General features: G+C 44.9%; 2 protein-coding genes across 2 annotated transcripts; both read right to left on the reverse strand.

Moving 5' to 3' along the window:
- Nucleotides 1-5,604: 5,604 nt before the first annotated feature.
- LOC135617571 (ethylene-responsive transcription factor RAP2-13-like) lies at nucleotides 5,605-7,635 on the reverse strand. Its single transcript, XM_065117937.1, has one exon. It carries the CDS (start codon nucleotides 7,004-7,006, stop codon nucleotides 5,870-5,872), a length of 1,137 nt encoding a protein of 378 aa, XP_064974009.1. The 5' UTR covers nucleotides 7,007-7,635; the 3' UTR covers nucleotides 5,605-5,869.
- Nucleotides 7,636-16,705: 9,070 nt separating this feature from the next.
- LOC103974633 (chlorophyll a-b binding protein CP24 10A, chloroplastic) lies at nucleotides 16,706-17,799 on the reverse strand. Its single transcript, XM_009389500.3, has 2 exons — nucleotides 17,466-17,799; nucleotides 16,706-17,368 (listed from the first exon to the last, which is right to left on the reverse strand). The coding sequence occupies exons 1-2, from the start codon at nucleotides 17,699-17,701 to the stop codon at nucleotides 16,819-16,821; spliced, it is 786 nt and encodes a 261-aa protein (XP_009387775.2). The 5' UTR covers nucleotides 17,702-17,799; the 3' UTR covers nucleotides 16,706-16,818.
- Between the last annotated feature and the right edge of the window lie 290 nt (nucleotides 17,800-18,089).

Below are 18,089 nucleotides of genomic sequence, written 5' to 3' on the forward strand. Positions count from 1 at the left end.
GGTAGCCAACCTTACAAAGGCAACCGAGTATCAATAGATGATCATCCACTCTCAGTATTGTAAGAGAAATATCTCATGCATGCTCGCTTAAACAAAAGTTCTGGCTAGTGTCGTTCGGATTGAGAAAGAATAAGTTCTTGAGGAGAATCCGATTAGAATGAGACTCTTACAGGATTCCATATAGGCTTGACATTACCATGTCCAATATACGATCTTTGAGATATTTGATAGGTGAGGGACTATAAACATATGGTAACTGGACAGACAAGTTTAATAGATTATATCTCCTGTATCGTTTGAGGACTATGACATAGTGGCCTAGTACGTCTATAGTCGATGAGTCGAGTGAATTATTATGGAGATAATAATTCATTATATCAGAAGGAGTTTTGAGTCAAAATGAGTTCTGATAGGATTGACTCACGGTCAGCTCAGGGTCACACACATATGGTGGATATTACGATAAGTAGAGGTGCAGATATTGCTAGTCATAGATGTCTTACAAGCTAATCATGTGAGTTATGACACATGTGACATGATATGTATTTTTTTTTCTTATTATATTATTTGATATTTTATCACTTTATATTGCTTGTTGCATATATATATATATATATATATATATATATATATATATATATATATATATATATATATATATATATATATATATATGATGTTCATGGATCTTTGCAATAGGAATCAGATCGTGATGAAATCATGATAATGAGACCGATGCACCTTTAAACACATATCTTAAATAATCCTGGTCATAGGTTACTCGAGAGAGATATCGAGATAACCAGACAGACTAATGTGTTGTATAGCCGTCCATATGATGGAGGCAGCTCATCTCATAGTTGCTCGTGTGGAGACACTAGGGATACAATGTAAGTGTTCATTGGATAATAAGTTCACTGATTAATCCGCTCATGGAATGATGGATGGTTGATGATTCCTTATTGTCAAACAGCGATTCCGTAATCCCAATGGTGTATCTGGTCCTTAGACTTGAGATACAAAGGATGTCTTGTATTAGTACTCCACTCTTTGATACCAGACTTATAAGCTTAGAAGTTTCAAATCTAGTACAACCAGTCATCGAGAGTGGCAGCCAACCTTACGAGGAATATTGAGTATCGATAGAGAATTATACACTCGATGTCATGAAATAAATATTTCATGTGTTCTTGCTCAAACAAATCCCTAGTCATGGTCATTCGGATTGAGAGAGAAAGAGTTCTCTGGGAGAATCCGATTAGAGCGAGATTTGAGTAGAAACTGTATAGGCCTGACAATACCATACCCGGTATATGATCTCTAGGGTATTAGATGGATAAAAGACTATAAATATACAAGAACTGAGGATAGACATGTCCAAAGGATTGGATTCCCTATATCGTCTAGGGGCTACAGCGTAATGGCCTAATGTGTTGTATAGTCGTCCATATGATGGAGGCAGCGGGTCTCATAGCTACTCGTATGGGGATACTAGGGATACAATATAGGTGCTCATTAGATAATAAGTTCACTGATTGATCCGCTCACCGAATGATGGATGGTTGATGATTCCTTATTGTCAAACAGTGATTCCGTAATCCCAATAATGTATCTGGTCCTTAGACTTGAGATACAAAAGGATGTCTTGTATTAGTACTCCACTCTTTGATACTAGACTTATAAGCTTAGAAGTTTCAGATCTAGCATAACCGGTCATCGAGAGTGGCAGCCAACCTTACGAGGACTATTGAGTATCGATAGAGAATTATCCACTCTCGATGTCATGAAATAAATATTTCATGTGTTCTTGCTCAAACAAATCCCTAGTTATGGTCATTCAGATTGAGAGAGAAAGAGTTCTTTAGGAGAATCCGATTAGAGCGAGACTCGAGTAGAAACTATATGAGCCTGATAATACCATACCCGGTATACGGTCTCTAGGGTATTAGATGGATAAAAGACTATAAATATACAATAATTGAGGATAGACATATCCCAAGGATTGGATTCCCCTGTATCGTCTAGGGGCTACGACGTAATGACCTAGTATGTCTATAGTCGATGAATCAAGTGAATTATTATGAAGATAATAATTCATTGAACCAAAAAGAGTTCTGATAGGTATGACTCAAGGCTAGCTCGATATTGGGCCTAGAGGGTCACACACATATGGTAGGCGTTGCGACGAGTAGAGGTTCGGATATGAGATATCCGTTGGAGCCCCTATCTTATTGGATATCCAATAAGCCCCTGAATTATTGGATCCAATGAATGCGATCCAATAAGAGCCAATGAGAGATTACTAGATAGAGATCCACTAATCTAAGAGACTTAGGTAATTGGATGAAAATCTGATACCCAATATGGTAGGATCCATTAGGATTAAGTAGATAGGGGACCTCTATAAATAGGAGAGAACCAAAGACCCACAGGATAGAGACTTCTTGATTGCCACCTCCTATTTTTCTCTTCCCTTCTCCTCAGATAGTAGGTACGGAGATTTGGGCAGTGGATCAAGAGAGGAGGATGCTTAACCTCTTTCATTATCTTCTACAAATCTGTAGGGATTCAGGGATATACGATCTCCCTAGGTAACACAACTATCTCACGCATGGTTTTCAGTTTCGCGGATTTTACGCATCAATCTTCGCATGACGCCGAACACATTTTTGAAAATTTCTGAGTATCGTCACTACGTTTGCTGAGTAGATCACCAGAAGAGTATATGAGTTCTCCTTTATCCTCTCTATCAGATCTGAAAATTTCTGGGATATACAATCTCCCTAGATAATATTTCTAATATGATATGTGTGATTTTCGGTTTTACGATTTTTTCGTGCAACAATCATTGCACAACGACCAAATACTTTGGAAAATATGATTTTATTTTATTTTTTAAATACTTTGAAAAATATGGTTTTGTTTTGTTTTTTAGCTACAGATATTTTAAATCATGTTGTTTCTTCATTGTACATTGTTTTAGGTCAATAAAAATTGAGAAAAAAAATCCAATATAGAGGTTTTTTTTTTTCATGTCTGTTATCATTATTGTTAGCTGCAACCTAAATTTGAAGAGCATGCATCCAAGTTGTCCATTGCAGGAGCATGCATCCAAGGCATTACTTGTTTCTGATTCTGGCATCCTATAGATTTTTTTTTTCAGGGGCTGCTTTGTATACCATCTGGATTGAATGTAACAAAAGTGTTCAAGGAATCAATACACTGAAGCAGAAGTTTTAGCCAAAAGCATTCTCTGGACCGTCACAGAAAGATAGCTATGGAACAGATTTTGATGAAAATATAAACAAAGAATTGCTTCCCTAGAAATTCTTCTTCATCTTCAACATCAGACATAATGTTACATTCAAATCTCAAAAAAAAGTGGTATACTGCAACTGTGTACTTTGTTGTCCACTGCAATTCGGAAACAAAAATGCTACATTTCTGAAAACGAAGCTGGATGCTGCTGATGCTGCTTTCTTGTAGGAGTTTGCTTAGTTGAAAGAACAATGCTAGCTTGAGCTGAGAATAGCTGCTGAGTAATGGTGGTTTGCTACTACTCATTATATGTGACTGTTGACTTGTTGCCTCTTTGCTGATGATTGTCCATTGCCACCTTTTTGTCTCAGCTGCATTCTCAGCTGAGACAAAAAGTGCAATTTCTGTAAAAGAGTGCAATTTCTTGTAAAAGAGAATAATATACTTCCTGTAAAGAATATGCACAAGTAAAGAATAATATACTTCCTGTAAAAGAGTGCAATTTCTGTCTCAGCTGCATTCTCTACCTCATTCTTCCACTAGAGTTTCTTGATTGCTCCTTCATGCTTTTCTCTTTGATTAATGACCACTCATGTGGAAGATCCTCTGATTAGAGTACAAGTATACAGTGAACATAATTTCTATACACCTCCATGGTGTATGTGATGTTGTGCTCTAATTAAAGCTGGTTGCCTGTTACATACAAATCTCACAATATAGTGTCACCAGAGATGAGATGATCTCAAAGAATAATGGCAACTGATTTCTACTAGTGACTGTAAACTTCCAGTATCATATTGACCTTTTCTGTCATCAGGAAGCTGTGCAAAAGAATAGCATGTCCAGTGCCAAATAGCAGGAGAATACAAGATCTGACTACTGAAGTCGAAAAAATATCTTAGTCCAAAAACATGTTTGCCAAGCTATATGATGGTAATTATATTCTCATAATGTAGGTAACAGCATTTTATGCATTTTTGTGTGGTTGCAGAAAACATTTCTCAAGACCAAGCCTCATTAACTTCTGGTTTGATGATTCATATGCAATTAATAAAGTAGCAGTTTTTGTAAAGTGATATGCAATCTCAGTGGGAATCTAGAGATAGAAATCTAGTGTTGCAGAATTGAGAATCCAAAAGTTGGAGCAAAAGTGATGAGCCAACTCCACTCTTCAATTTGTTGGGGATGATCCAAGTGCACTTTGTTCTTAATCTGATATGAAAAGCATCAGATTCCAATTTGTTTGTCAGTGTTCTTTCTTTACAGAAATATTCACTGCCTAGAGAAAGACTACTCAAGAGTGTTGTGAGGCATTTACACACCTAGGAGATCATCTTTTGAGATTTTCTATGTAGGCCAGAAGAAAAGGAGAAGAAATTAATAAAAGTTATGCTAGTTGAGCATCTCTTTCAGAGCTCTGCTGGTCCAAGCAACCCTTTTACAAGCAAGGGGGATGCTTTTGCCAGAGTAAGAACAAAGATATGAGCTGGGGTTGGCTGGGTGGTCACCCCCTTATCTTTGATGATTGAGATGAGCAGTAAAGGAAGGACAAGTGGGGTTGAACATTGGGTCTGGCTGCTTCCACATGACATGGGGTCCTTTTCAACAAGATAAGCACAGAGATTCCAGTTGATTATGCTCTCATCTTATGTCCATCTAAAGAAGCTACTGTTGAAACATCACATTAGAAGCACTTCACAAATCAAATGTCACCACAGTCACACATAATCACCATTCATTGAGTCAAGAGTCAGCTTCTCTGGTGGCAAGCAACACAAATCAATTATTTGATGAGGTGATGGAAACATGGCAGAAGAACAGTCAGATGGAATACCTTCATACCTAAGCAACTTGTTTAGCATACTTGATGGGTTCCAGAAGAATAGCCAGATGGAATACTTCACAGTCTACTGGATGGATGGGTCGCATGATTTCAGTAACTGTGATGGCCCAACCATCAGTGCTGCTGTAAAGTTCCAAAGCCAGCAGCAGGAATCATATCTTGTCCAACTGATATGGCACCTATTGTCCCTTACCAATCCTCCTTTAGTTTGAACTGGCAACAGAACATGTTCTTCCATTATCTATCCAGAAAGTTGAACATTAACAATAGTGTCAGCCTTATCTCTAAAGTTCACTGCACAAAATTGCTGATCAACAGTGTGCCTTCAATGGAGGGGAGTCATCAATGAGAGAGATTTCCTGATAATACTGTGTCTGAAATAGTTTTCTGAATTCTTTCTTCTTCCCCAAACCAAAGTTTGCCCAAGCCTTCCTAATCTAAGAGATTTTTTTTCTTTGGACTCGTGATCTCTGATTACTGACTTCATCACATGCATAGAAATATCACACCAGAAACCATACTTCACACTAAACGGAGGTATCAATAATACAACATTGTTCCTCACTAGTTCTGCTGAGGCAAAAATAACCAGCAGGAAGGACACAACTACAAGATACACTAGAGAGCTACACCCCATGACCTCAAATGGACACTAACAGTACTGAAGACCAAGGAGTCTCCATAGCAGCTCGGCAAATGTCTAAAACCCCATTTGCAGCAGCCGGTAGAGACGACGACACCCTACAGAAGGCAATGCAACATCGAGAACTAATTACTGGAGGAGAGGATGGAGTCCCAGTCAATCTCCCATGATGGATATTTCCGCAACATTAAGTTATCCGTTTCGTCCCACGGCATCTCGGTGAAATCCAAATGCTGCATCTCGAACGCCGATGCCGACGACGACCCCGACGAGGAGTCCTCGCCCTCCGACGAGCTCTCTGACTTGTTATCCTCCGAGCCCTGGCAAACCAAGTCACCCCTAGCCGCAGCCTCCTCCACGATCGTCGGCGCCGGATCGCCGCTGCCGATTGTCGCGGGCTCTGGGTTGGGCTGGAGGGTGGAGCTGCGCGGCGGGCCGCCCCCCCTTTTTGAGGAATTGGCCAAGTTCTGGCAGAGGGCCTGGAGCTTAGCGTCGACGGTGGAGTGAAGGGGACCGGGGGCGGCGGCGGCGGCGTGCCGGTAGTTCGGGAAGTTGAGCCTCGCTAAGTCACCGCGGAGCTTGTAGGCGGCCTTGTCGTAGGCTAGCGCGGCCTCCTCGGCGGTGTCGAAGGTCCCGAGCCAGAGGCGGGTTCGGTTCTTTGGGAGACGGATCTCCGCCACCCACTTACCCCAGTGGCGCTGCCGCACCCCGCGGTATAGTTTCGTGGGCTTCGACACGGCGGGGGAAACAGTGTGCTTCATCGGCTGAGGCCGCGGGCCCAGAAAGCCCGTAGATTGGTGGTGGTGACGGTGATGATTCGGCGGCAACTGCCTGGCGACAAGGAGGCTCTGCTGTTGCTGCTGTTGGAAGAGGAATTGAGCTTGGATCTGCTGGATCTGGGCAGGACTGAGGTGGGTAAGTCCAACCGAACCGATACGGCACATGATATCCAAGGTGGGATCTTGATAGGGATAACTCCCGAAGGTGGAATTTTGAAGGGAGTAGCAATCCAAGTTTGGATTTTGAATAGAGGAGGGGAAGAAGAGGGAGGGGGAGGATACAGGAGAAGGGGAAAGAAAGGAAGTGAGAGAAGAGGGAGAGGGGTAGGTGAGGGTGGAGGTGGAAGACGGTGGAGGAGAGTGTGGGAGGGAGGAGGCGGAATCACTTGTCATAAAAGGCTCAAGTGCTCTCATGAGCTCCTCATCGACGGAGTCTGCAAAGGTAGATGGACAACTACGGTACATATCTATAGCCGTAGCCATGGAAATCTAAGAGAAACTCGAAACAAAAAAGGGAACTCAAAAGGAAGAAGAAGATCTTGACAAGAACAACAAGAAAGAGACGACTTGGTAACAAGGAAAGACGAGACAGAACGAGAGAAGAGAAGACGAGATACAACCCAAGCTGGCTCTAAAACAAAATCAAAGAACAGGCAATTGGGTTTCCAGAGAGGTTTAGTTCAAAAAGGTGACCTCTTTTAGTTCTAAAGAGAAGTAGAAATCTGAAGAAAAAACAACCACAGGGAACAGAAAAACAGCCCTCTTGGTTGATTAAAATCCAACAAAAATGACGAAAAAAAATCCAGAAAAATATATCTGGATCTCTGTTCTGAAATCTCTGTCTTCCTAAGACAAAAAGGAAGAAAAAAATTGCTTCCAAGGCTTCCTTTTTTGCTGAAACAACCCAAAAGGAGCCTCAAGATGAGATCTTTCTTCCTTCTCTCTTCTTTTAAACGAGACAGAAGACGACAGAGGATGATCCAGAGGAGGAGGAAGAGGTCAGAAGACAAACCTGCGCTTTCTTCGGATGGGGGTCGCTCAGCCTCACCGAAGAGTGGGAAGGGATGATGGGTTCGCCTGTGAAGGTGGCGTTCGCTCTTCTCTGGGGGTGAATGACAGAGGCTACATAGGTGTATATAAAGCCGACCTCTTGGCATCGTTAACCACCGTGATTAGCGTCATCGTGTTATTTATTAAGCCTCTAATCCCACGCGCGTTGGGGTCGCGTCAACCCAACGTCACCACGAAGCAATGTGTGAAGCAAGTTCCAATCGGAAACCGCCACGTGCAGAAGTTTACCGGCAGGTGTCCCGCGGCTTACTGGCTAGCGTCGGGATGTGCATACATGACCACAGCTTCGGGGTGTCTTTTTCTCAATTGACACCCTCGACTTCACTTAATTAAAATAAGCCCCCTGAGGTTTCTATTTTTTTCTCAATGAGGTCCCTATCATCAAACTAACATCCATAAATGTTGATATCAACACAATCCGACATCACTCATTGTTGTTGGATTATTTCTCTAAGCATCTACAAATAGTGAAGTTTTTTGGTCATGATAAATGAATGAATTCATGGAAACAAATATGAACTTAGAAGTTATTTGTTAAGATAGTGTAGCAACAAAACTATGGAGAGACACCTAAAGATGATTCCTTTCCTCTCCTTTTGTCCCATGTAAAGAAAGCAATAGGAGAAGTAGGAATAGACGGCGTGAAACTTGAACCATGTGGATGTCATTTAAAGTGGAAATTGCTATCATGTCATTTTCTTTTGTCTTTGTTTGTAGAGCATATATTCCCTCGTGAAAGATTAGGATTCGATTGATTTTTTTTTGTGTGTGTGTGCATTGTGATCTTTCTTTTATCATCAGGATGAATAATATTCTCCTTGTGAATTATGCATGTCAATATATTTAGACCTCATTGATTCCCTTTTAAGTGGTCGGTATCTGAAATATCATCATATGTCACACTTCAAAGTGGATGTGAATATTACATTCCCTTCTTCTTTTTTTCTTTTTTCTTTTTCATGTGTTAGAACTATAGATGCAACTACTAAAAAACACATACAGTTGTCCTTAGTAAATTATATATTATACTTTGTTTAGGATAATCTTATGACAAATTGTAGTCTATGATTTCTATTTTATTTTTTGGATGAAAAAAATGAAAGAAACGAAAGGAATCACGTAAGTATCCAAGTTTGAAAATTGGTCATGATCATGAAACAACAGTACTCTTTTTTCTTTTTTTTTGTTTGCTTTTAATGTTTGAATGTTTTAGATTGGTACCCCATGGTCCCTCCATGTGAATCATTATGTTGCACTTATGTGGTTATTATTACACCAAATATATCCCATATATACATATATACATATACATATATATATATATATATATATATATATATATATATATATATATACATACATATATATATATATATGTATATATATATATATACATATATATATATATACATATATGTATATATATATATATACATATATATATATATATACATATATGTATATATATATACATATATATACATATATATATATATATATATATATATATATATATATATATATATATATATATATGCTTGAAATCAAAATATTTGAACATTTTCATTAGAAGGGGTTAAGTTTATTAGTTACTAATTGCTTCGACATCAACTTCAATTTTATTTAACAATTGAATCTATCCCGTAAGATCGATTATATTTAACAATTGACTCTATCGATTTTCGAATAACCTAAATGAATCTACTAGATTGAAGAAAACTGATTCGATCTTGTAAATATAATTAGAATTAATTTAAAAATATGTTTATATCGATTTTTAAATTATACTTAATGTGACAAAAAGTTGTCTCTCATGCACCTCTTATGTTGGATAAACTATTTCTTTTGTATTATGTAAAAAATTTATCTTTATTTTATATTAGATTTATATCTATAATATTAGGTTGATATTATCATTTTTATCATATTCTATACCATTGAAGTTTTATTTTTATTGGTTTAAGATTTTTTATATATTTTTTATTATTTTAAATATAAATATAAATTATTTTGGAGTATTTATAATTAGATGTGATGTGACCAATTGTCCTCTCCTCTCTTGGTTCTGAAAGTTATTATACATAACACATGATATATATATTTTTTTTATGGCAACGTGATGCGTGTTTATATATATTTTTTATTTATCAAAAAATCTTCTATTAAGTAAATCGATTAACCTTTCTTAGAAAATGGGATTCAAAAATGGATCATCAATAACCAATCGCAAAATCATGCCAAGTAGAAAACTGTGATGATGACAGCAATCATGCGCCAACAACCAAAAAAAATAAAGAACAAAATTGTGATGCAATGAGTTGCGATCATCCGACGACAAAGTGGACGCGCATGACAAGCATGCATGTCTCACGCATGGAGCCGCCGATGACATCGATGTAGCTCAAGCCAATTGCACCCTTTATATATGCCTTCTTTAATCACTGTTGTTCCCAACACCAATATTGTGGCTGTCAATCGAGAGAGATTCTCTCTCATGTCTATATATATTTCAATAATTTTTAGATTTAATCCTTCGAAGCTAAAAAATAGTATATACATTTTCTCTTTCTTAGTCTATTGGTTTTTTGGGTGATTTTTTTAAAAAAATCTCCTTTAGTCACCTATTATTATTATTATTATAGAAATAATATTATTAAAAATATTATAATTAGATTGATTCATAGGAAAAAGGTAGATGACCGAGGGAATTCTTGATATACATTATTAGGAAATTATAAAGATAAGGGGTATATTCTTAAAAAAAATCTATAAAGAGAGATTTTTTTTAATAATTTATTATTATTTTTAATATAATAATGGGTGGGAATCTTAATGATTAAAGAGACATATATGTTATATTAAAATGTATAGGGGCAAACATGAAAAAGAAAACCTAACCCCGCCCGGTTAACTAAACCGCGGTCCCGTTCACCCCCTGCAATTGGTCAAAAGTTGGTGGGACGCAAAGAGATGTTGTCTTCCACCCGAAGCGATGCGTCGACCAGAGCGTTGGATCTACCCCACCGCCGCCGACGCCGTTGGGAACGGGACTCCCACCTTCTCCTCTGCCTCCATCCGACGGTCGGATCTCGAGGAGAAGGCAACGGCGTTGCCTCCGCGGTGACACGTTGCGTGGCTGCAATAAACTCTTCCGCTGTTGAAGACAGAGAGAGGTGGAGAGAGAGTGAGCGAGCAGGAAAGACTTGCGAGGTGAGTCGAGAACAGAGTCAAAAGGCACGGAGAGATGCGCTCGTACCGCGTGCACAGCAACTTCCACGGCTGCGGCAGCGCAGCAACACATGCAGTTTGCCTGCGCTTGTCCTGTCTCTCTCTCTCTCTCTCCCTCTTCCTCTCTCTCACTGCTTTTATCCCAAAAAAAAAAAAATCAAAGACAATATTAAGTTAATCTTAGTTTCTCAATCCAATACAATAAAAATCATGGAAAATTTTTATTGATTTGTATTATTTGTTTGAGAAGGCTTCGATCATCCCTTCCAAACATTTAAATCGATAGCTGAGACAGTATCTATTAATTCATAATCAAATAAAATGTTCGAATATGTGCAAATTTCTACCCACATCACATGAGATGGCTGAGGTGGAACTTTCGAGCTTCTTTTTGTCCTGAAACGCAAGTTGGTTATCATCCTCATCGGATTCCGAGAACAGCCACGTCGGAAAAGTACTTTACTCCGGTTCTCCTGGTAATATCTGAGTCAGCATGTCATGATTCCTACGTAATTCCAGCTCAACATAGACTGTGATGTCCTGAGAAGGACAGCTCCAAAAAGAGGTTACCTGTGAGTCATGCAAGGAGGCGTTCGATTGCCACCGGAACTTCTCATCTTTGTCAGATTTGGATGGACATCGAAGACGATGGCAATGCCAGAATGGAGTTTGGCCAACCAAAATCTTGGCAGAAGATGCAAGGTTGGGAGTGACCAGAGTTCAATTACATGGAGTTAGGCCAAACTAGAAAGCTTCATCTCCAAGATGGCTGCTTGAGAAGCTACTTTGCAATGTTCGACCACCAGATGACATGGATACACGTGATACACTTTGCAATGTTCTCTCTCTCTCTCTCTCTCTCTCTCTCTCTCTCTATATATATATATATATATATATATATATATATATACTCAAGGTTGTTATGATTGTATTATGATAAGGGGGTTTTAACATGCAGATAGTATATGTTGACACATCAATCAACTCTTTTATTTCGGTCAAGCAAAGTCTACTTGAAATAATTCTTCACTTAACTTGGAGAATCTCTTATAGAAGGCCCCATGTGCATTTTTAGGACTCTCGAATAAATTGAGTATATAATATTTTTTTTTCATGAATCTTTAACTATTTTACTGACTTAAGTATCGAAAAGACCTTCATAGAAGTTTATAAATCATCTCACTTTAACTCGTGTAACTTACGATAAGCTTGGCCTCTCAACTCGGGTTGGCTTCAAACCCTAGCATATCAAAATCTCAACTTCTTCTTATAAGCTTATTTTGGAGCCCAAGTCTTTTTTTTTCCCTTACTACAGACAAAGTTGGCAAACTAACTCATAGAAGAGAATTTGCTGTGGCTATGCTGCCAAGATCGTGCTACTTGCTTGTCTTCATGGCAATCCAATTCCATGAAGAATCTGGAGCCCAGTTGGATGTTCTAAAGGTGACAGTCCAACACGCAATGGGCTAAGGAAGCCATTACGCAGGGCCTTCGTATCTCGAAAGCACAAGCACAATGGGTGCATCTTGCGACCCATAAGTGATGCGAACCCACCCATACTGCAACACTGCAGCCATGGAGCAAAGCAATGCATGGTTGGGTACACGGCGGTGCTGTTGGCTAATGAAGGCAAGACTTCACCGGAATGAAATCTTTGCCGGCTAAACTAATCGATATATTTGAATACTTATAATATGTAGTTTTCAAAGTTTTATTTCTTTTTGTTTGTTCAAAAAGCTCATGTTGGTGTACAAGAAGCAATATATAGAACAACTCTTGATTTTTTTTCTTTAACGAAGTCATATCAATTTTTGGTATTCAGGCTTTACTTCAGGAGGTGGCAGTAGAATTCTTGGTTACCACCTCTTCGATGTCTTTTAGGAATATGAATAGATTCTTGTTGACAGTTCTTCCCGTGCTCTTCTCTACTGCTCATGGCCTAATTACTCTGATTCAGTTCTCCTCTCTCTGCCTTAAAAATTGACCAGACTACAAGCTTAAACAGTCGGGCCACCACATCCTGTAATGAAGACAACATTGGAGCAGCCATATTTGATTGAGAAGCCGCTTGGGTTTGGTTGTTGTTGTGGGAAACAACCTTGAGCCGTGGCCTCGGGGCCGACGCGGTTCGGTTCGGGTCCGGACGACGGGGATCCCCTTGGGGTGTTCCTCGAGCCCGTCGAGGTGGTCGCACTGAGGCGGTCCAATCAGGACGGGGTGGCCGCTTCCTCCGGGCAGGAACTCCTCGCCTGCGCGTCCAGCCGGGACCTTTGGCTTCGCACCTACACAAAGGTCGGGTCGGGGTGCTCGGCCCAACCCGTCCGACGATCAAGTCAAATGAAGTGAAGAGGTCTTTTTTGTGTGTGTTTACTCCCCCCTTCTCTTAATGAACGACAGGGTATTTATAGGGAAGCTTACTGCTTCCTGAGCTGCCCGCTTGCAGGGGGCAGGGTGGTAGTGTCTGCCACTTGTGTTGGCGTGGCGTGAAGAATTGAGCTTGAGCAGGGTGTTAATGTGCCTTGGTCGGTGCTCCGATCTGCATTGACCAGGTGCTATTGCGTCGATCGAGGCGTGAGACGTCATTTGACGTCAGCCGAGTCTTATCATAATTACTATCCTCATCATATTCCCCCCCGGAAAGAAGCTATACGTCGGTCGTTGTAATGGGAGTCCGAGGCATGGCTTCAGCTTTCAGGTGGGCAGGCTGCGCAGGCGCGGTCTCGGGGTGCATGGAGCCGAGGAGCACGACGCAGGCGGGCTGGCTGCGCAGGTGTGTCTCGGGAAGCATGGGGCCGACAAGCACGATGCAGGCCGGCTAGCCGCGCAAGTGTGTCTCGGGAAGCATGGGGCCGACGAGCACGACGCAGGCGGGTTGGCCGCGTAGGTGTGTCTCGGGGTGCATGGGGCCGAGGAGCACGACGCAGACGAGTTGGCCGCGTAGGTGTGTCTCGGGGAGCATGGAGTCGAAGAGCACGACGCAGGTGGGCTGGCCGCGTAGGTATGTCTCGGGAAGCATAGGTCGAGGAGCACGACGCAGGCGAGCTGGCCACGCAGGTGTGTCTCGGGAAGCATGGGGCCGAGGAGCACGACGCAGGCGAGCTGGCCGCGCAGGTGTGTCTCGGGGAGCATGGGGTCAAGGAGCACGACGCAGGTGGGCTGCATGCGCAGGTGTGTCTCGGGAAGCATGGGGCCGAGGAGCACGACGCAGGCGGGCTAGCCGCGCAGGTGTGTCTCGGAGAGCATGGAGCCGAGGAGCACGACACAGGCGGGCTGGCCACGCAGGTGTGTCTCGAAGAGCATGGAGCCGAGGAGCACGACGCAGGCGGGCTGGCCACGTAGGTGTGTCTCAGGAAGCATAGGGCTGAGGAGCACGACACAGGCGGGCTGGCCACGCAGGTGTGTCTCGGAGAGCATGGAGCCAAGGAGCACGACGCAGGCGAGCTGGCCGCGCAGGTGTGTCTCAAGAAACATGCGGCCGAGGAGCACGACGCAGGTGGGCAGGCCGCGCAGGTGTGGTCTCGGGCAACATGCGGCCGAGTAGCACGAAGCAGGCGGGCTGGCCGCGCAGGTGTGGACTCGGGTAGTCTACGGCCGAGGGATATGGCTCAGGCCAAAGGACACGACTTAGGCGGGCAGGCATCGCTGAGGTGGGCTCGGCAGTCTATGGTCAAGGGACCCGGCTCAGGTGGGCAATCCGCGCTAAGGTGAACTCGGCGGTCTACGGCCGAGGGACACGGCTCAGGCGGGCAGGTGGCGCTGAGGTGGGCTCGGCAGCCTACGGCCGAGGGACACGGCTCAGGCGGGCAGGCCGTGCTGAGGTGGAGCTCGGCAGTCTTTGGCCGAGCCGTGTAGATATCGAAGGGGGTTAGGTCGGAGCTAACCGCGAACCGGGAGGCAGTCAAGTAGAAACTGAGCCTTAACTCAGAAGAGACTGAGGTAGGGCCTAGATTTCTTTTCATGAGGACTACATCGAGTTGCCACCACGGGTGCTTGACCTCTCTTATGGAGCCTGCGGTCGGAAGTCGTCCCTTCTCCTCACGGCCACCCAGGCCTCCGTTGCGATGTACCGGTTAGCTCGCTGGAGCATCTCTGGCACCATGGCGGGAGGTCGCTCTGCGAGGGACCAGAGGAATCTGGAGGGTCGCAGGCCTATCATAAACGCCTGCACCAACAGAGAGGGGTGAGTGTTCGGCAAACCCCGAATTTGCATGGCAAAGCGATCCACAAAATGTGAGAGGGGCTCGTCCTCACTTTGTTTGAGTCAGAGGAGCAATGTCGCGGAAGGCTTCGGCCGTGCATAGGCCTTGAAGTGGAGCTCGAAGTCATTGACGAGCTGGTCGAAGGAAGCGATAGTCTCGGTTTTCAAGCCGTCATACCATGCGTGGGCTGGCCCTCTTAGAGTGGTGGGAAATGCTCTGCACATCAGAGCGTCAGAGGTTCCGTACAGTGCCATCTGGGCGCGGAAAGCAGCTACATGGTCTGCCGGGTCGGCGGAGCCATCGTAAGCGTGCAGAGAGGGGAGCTGGAAGTCCGGGGGTACTGTCTGATCTCGTATCTTGGGCGTGAAGGGAGACGCTTGGTGTGCGTCCTCCCCGAGCTCTCTCTTGGACCTGCGAACCTCATTATGTACCTCGTCGTGTTGCTGGCTGACGAAGCGCAACTGGGCCCGCATGGAGTCCATAGAATCCAAAGAGAATGCCTCGGGTTCCGGGCGGCCGCTCGGGTTTGCCATCACTGGATCCCCGAGTGGGGCCGGTTGGACCCGAGGAGAAGCGGACGCCCTGCGTTGTCGTAGTGGTTCGATCGCAGGCGGGTGTGCCGGACGAGAAAATGAGCGGGATAATGGTTTGCACCATACTCATCAGAGCTCGGACTTGATGGGTGAGGTCCTGAAAGGCCTCGGGTGACACGGGCATCAAGTCAGCTGGGGCACCATTGGGCGACGACAAGCCCGGGTCGTTGAATATTCGTCGATATCGCTCTGAGGTCGTGGTGGGGTGTTCGTCACGATGGTCTCCGTGCGGGGGATGTTCCCCCGAGGCGTCAGTCGAGTGCGACCTCTCAACCATGGGCTCATCTGAGCTGCTTGGGTGAACACCCGACATTCCAGACCCTCCTTCTAGCGCCAATCTGTTGTGGGAAACAGCCTTGAGCCGTGGCCTCGGGGCCGACGCGGCTCAGTTCGGGTCCGGACGACGGGGATACCCTTGGGGCGTTCCTCGAGCCCGCCGAGGTGGTCGCACTGAGGCGGTCCGATCGGGACGGGGTGGCCGCTTCCTCCGGGCAGGAACTCCTCGCCTGCGCGTCCAGCGGGGACCTTTGACTTCGCACCTGCACAAAGGTCGGGTCGGGGTACGCGGCCCAACCCCTCCGACGATCAAGTCAGATGAAGTGAAGAGGTCTTTTTTGTGTGTGTTTCCTCCCTCCTCCTCCTGATGAACGAGAGGGTATTTATAGGGAAGCTTACTACTTCCTGAGCTGCCCGCTTGCAGGGGGCAGGGTGGTAGCGTCTGCCACTTGTGTTGGCATGACGTGAAGAATTGAGCTTGAGCAGGGTGTTAATATGCCTCGGTCGACGCTTTGATCTGCATTGACCAGGTGTTGTTGCGTCGATCGAGGCATGAGACATCATCTGACGTCCAATCGAGTCTTATCATAATTACTATCCTCCGTTATGTTATCAGAGATTACAGGGAGGAGAAGTGATCATGGTCTTCTTTATGAGAATGGACGGAGGGAATCAACCAGAGACTGCAGAAGCTTTCTGTGACTTCTCTAGCTGTGGTGGACATGGAGCTACAAAGTATCGTTTCAGTAGGTTGTGAAGGATAGCAGTCACTGGCAGAAAGCCTGTTGAAGTTTAGACACACACACACAAAGATGTTGATCCGAGGAAGAAGCCCACCACTAATGCCACCACATACAGAAGGACGACTTTACAGCGCCGACAAGTGCAAGAAGGAAAAGCAAAGCAGAAGGAAGGTATATGGGGATGTTTACAAGCCCAGCGCTCCAAGTGGAGTCTTGCCCTGGCCGGCCTCGAAGTAGAAGATGAGCATGGCCAGCATGGCGATCCTGGCATGCTTGATCTCCGCCAACTTCAGCCGCTCCAGCTTCTCCACATCCGGCACATACACGCCGTCCTGCAAGGTGCCGGCGAAGCCCAGGGGGTCGAAGAACTTGCCGCCCGGGTAACCCTGGTCGCCGGTGGCGTTGGCGAAGTTCTCGGCGGTGCGGGACCACGGGGTGGCCCACTCGACGGACTGCGACTCCGGGTTGAAGAAGTCGACCCAGCGCTTCGACTCCACCCACCCCATGAGGAGGAGTTGGGTGCCGAGGAGCGAGCCGAAGGAGAAGGGCGCGATGGCGCCGGGGTCGGCGCCGGCTTCGAACCAGGGCACGCCGCTCCACGCCTGGCCGACGAAGATGCCGACCACCGCCGCCATCGCCCAGCGGCCGTGGATCAGCTCAGCTTCCCGGTACCACCTCAGGAAGGCCGGATCCTTGCCAAGGCCAAGCGGGTCGAACCCGTAGTCACCCGGGAGCCTGCACGGGGCAGCGAGGAGAGATCGGACGTCAGTAAACCCCGACAACGAGTTGTAGCGCTCGTTGCTACTGCCAGCGAAGAGAACGAGGGACTTACGAGCCATCAAGCCATTCCGGGTCGATGAAGTTGCCACCGCCCTTGACCGCCGGGATCCAGGACTTCTTCGGGGCGGCGGCGGCGACGACAAGGAGCCTCCTCGGAGAACCTGCTGCTGCTGAGGAAGCCCTGCTGCCGGCGGTGGCGTTCAGAAGATTCCGGGCGGCCCTGGAGCCCGAGAGGAAAGGGGTGGAGATGCCTTGGAGCACTGCAGCAGAGGTGGAGGCCATGACCATTGCTCTTGGCTTACAAGGGAAAGAAACACCGCCTGAGACAACTGGGTTGCTGTGCTTGATGATGATGAGGGCCTTGGCGTTCCTCTGTCGCTGGTTGTGTGGCGTAGTTGTGTTATACTGCAGTGTGTGTGAGAGAGAGTGGGAGCCACCAAATCTGAAGGAAATCTGAGAACGCAAGAAGGATAGATTGCTGACCAATGGGAGTGAGATATCCATCCACCTCCTGGGCTTTCTGCCTTACATATGGATGGCATCTTGCCCTCTTATTTTGATTGATTCATCTATTATCTACTGACTCTCTCTCATTTGGCTCTTTGTCGAGATCATCTGTTGTCACAGGTTTCAGGGCCTGACTGCAAGCACAAATCAACCACAAAGTATACTGTCC

This window comes from Musa acuminata, chromosome BXJ2-7 (assembly GCF_036884655.1).
Source record: "Musa acuminata AAA Group cultivar baxijiao chromosome BXJ2-7, Cavendish_Baxijiao_AAA, whole genome shotgun sequence".
Lineage (NCBI taxonomy): Eukaryota > Viridiplantae > Streptophyta > Magnoliopsida > Zingiberales > Musaceae > Musa > Musa acuminata.

Bases quoted from the DNA above. Each gene is read 5' to 3' on its own strand.
- LOC135617571 (XM_065117937.1), bottom strand. From the start codon at position 7,006: ATGGCTACGGCTATAGATATGTACCGTAGTTGTCCATCTACCTTTGCA.
- LOC103974633 (XM_009389500.3), bottom strand. From the start codon at position 17,701: ATGGTCATGGCCTCCACCTCTGCTGCAGTGCTCCAAGGCATCTCCACC. The intron at 17,369-17,465 runs GTAAGTCCCTCG...TGCCCCGTGCAG, and splicing joins CCGGAATGGCTTGATGGCTC to GCTCCCGGGTGACTACGGGT.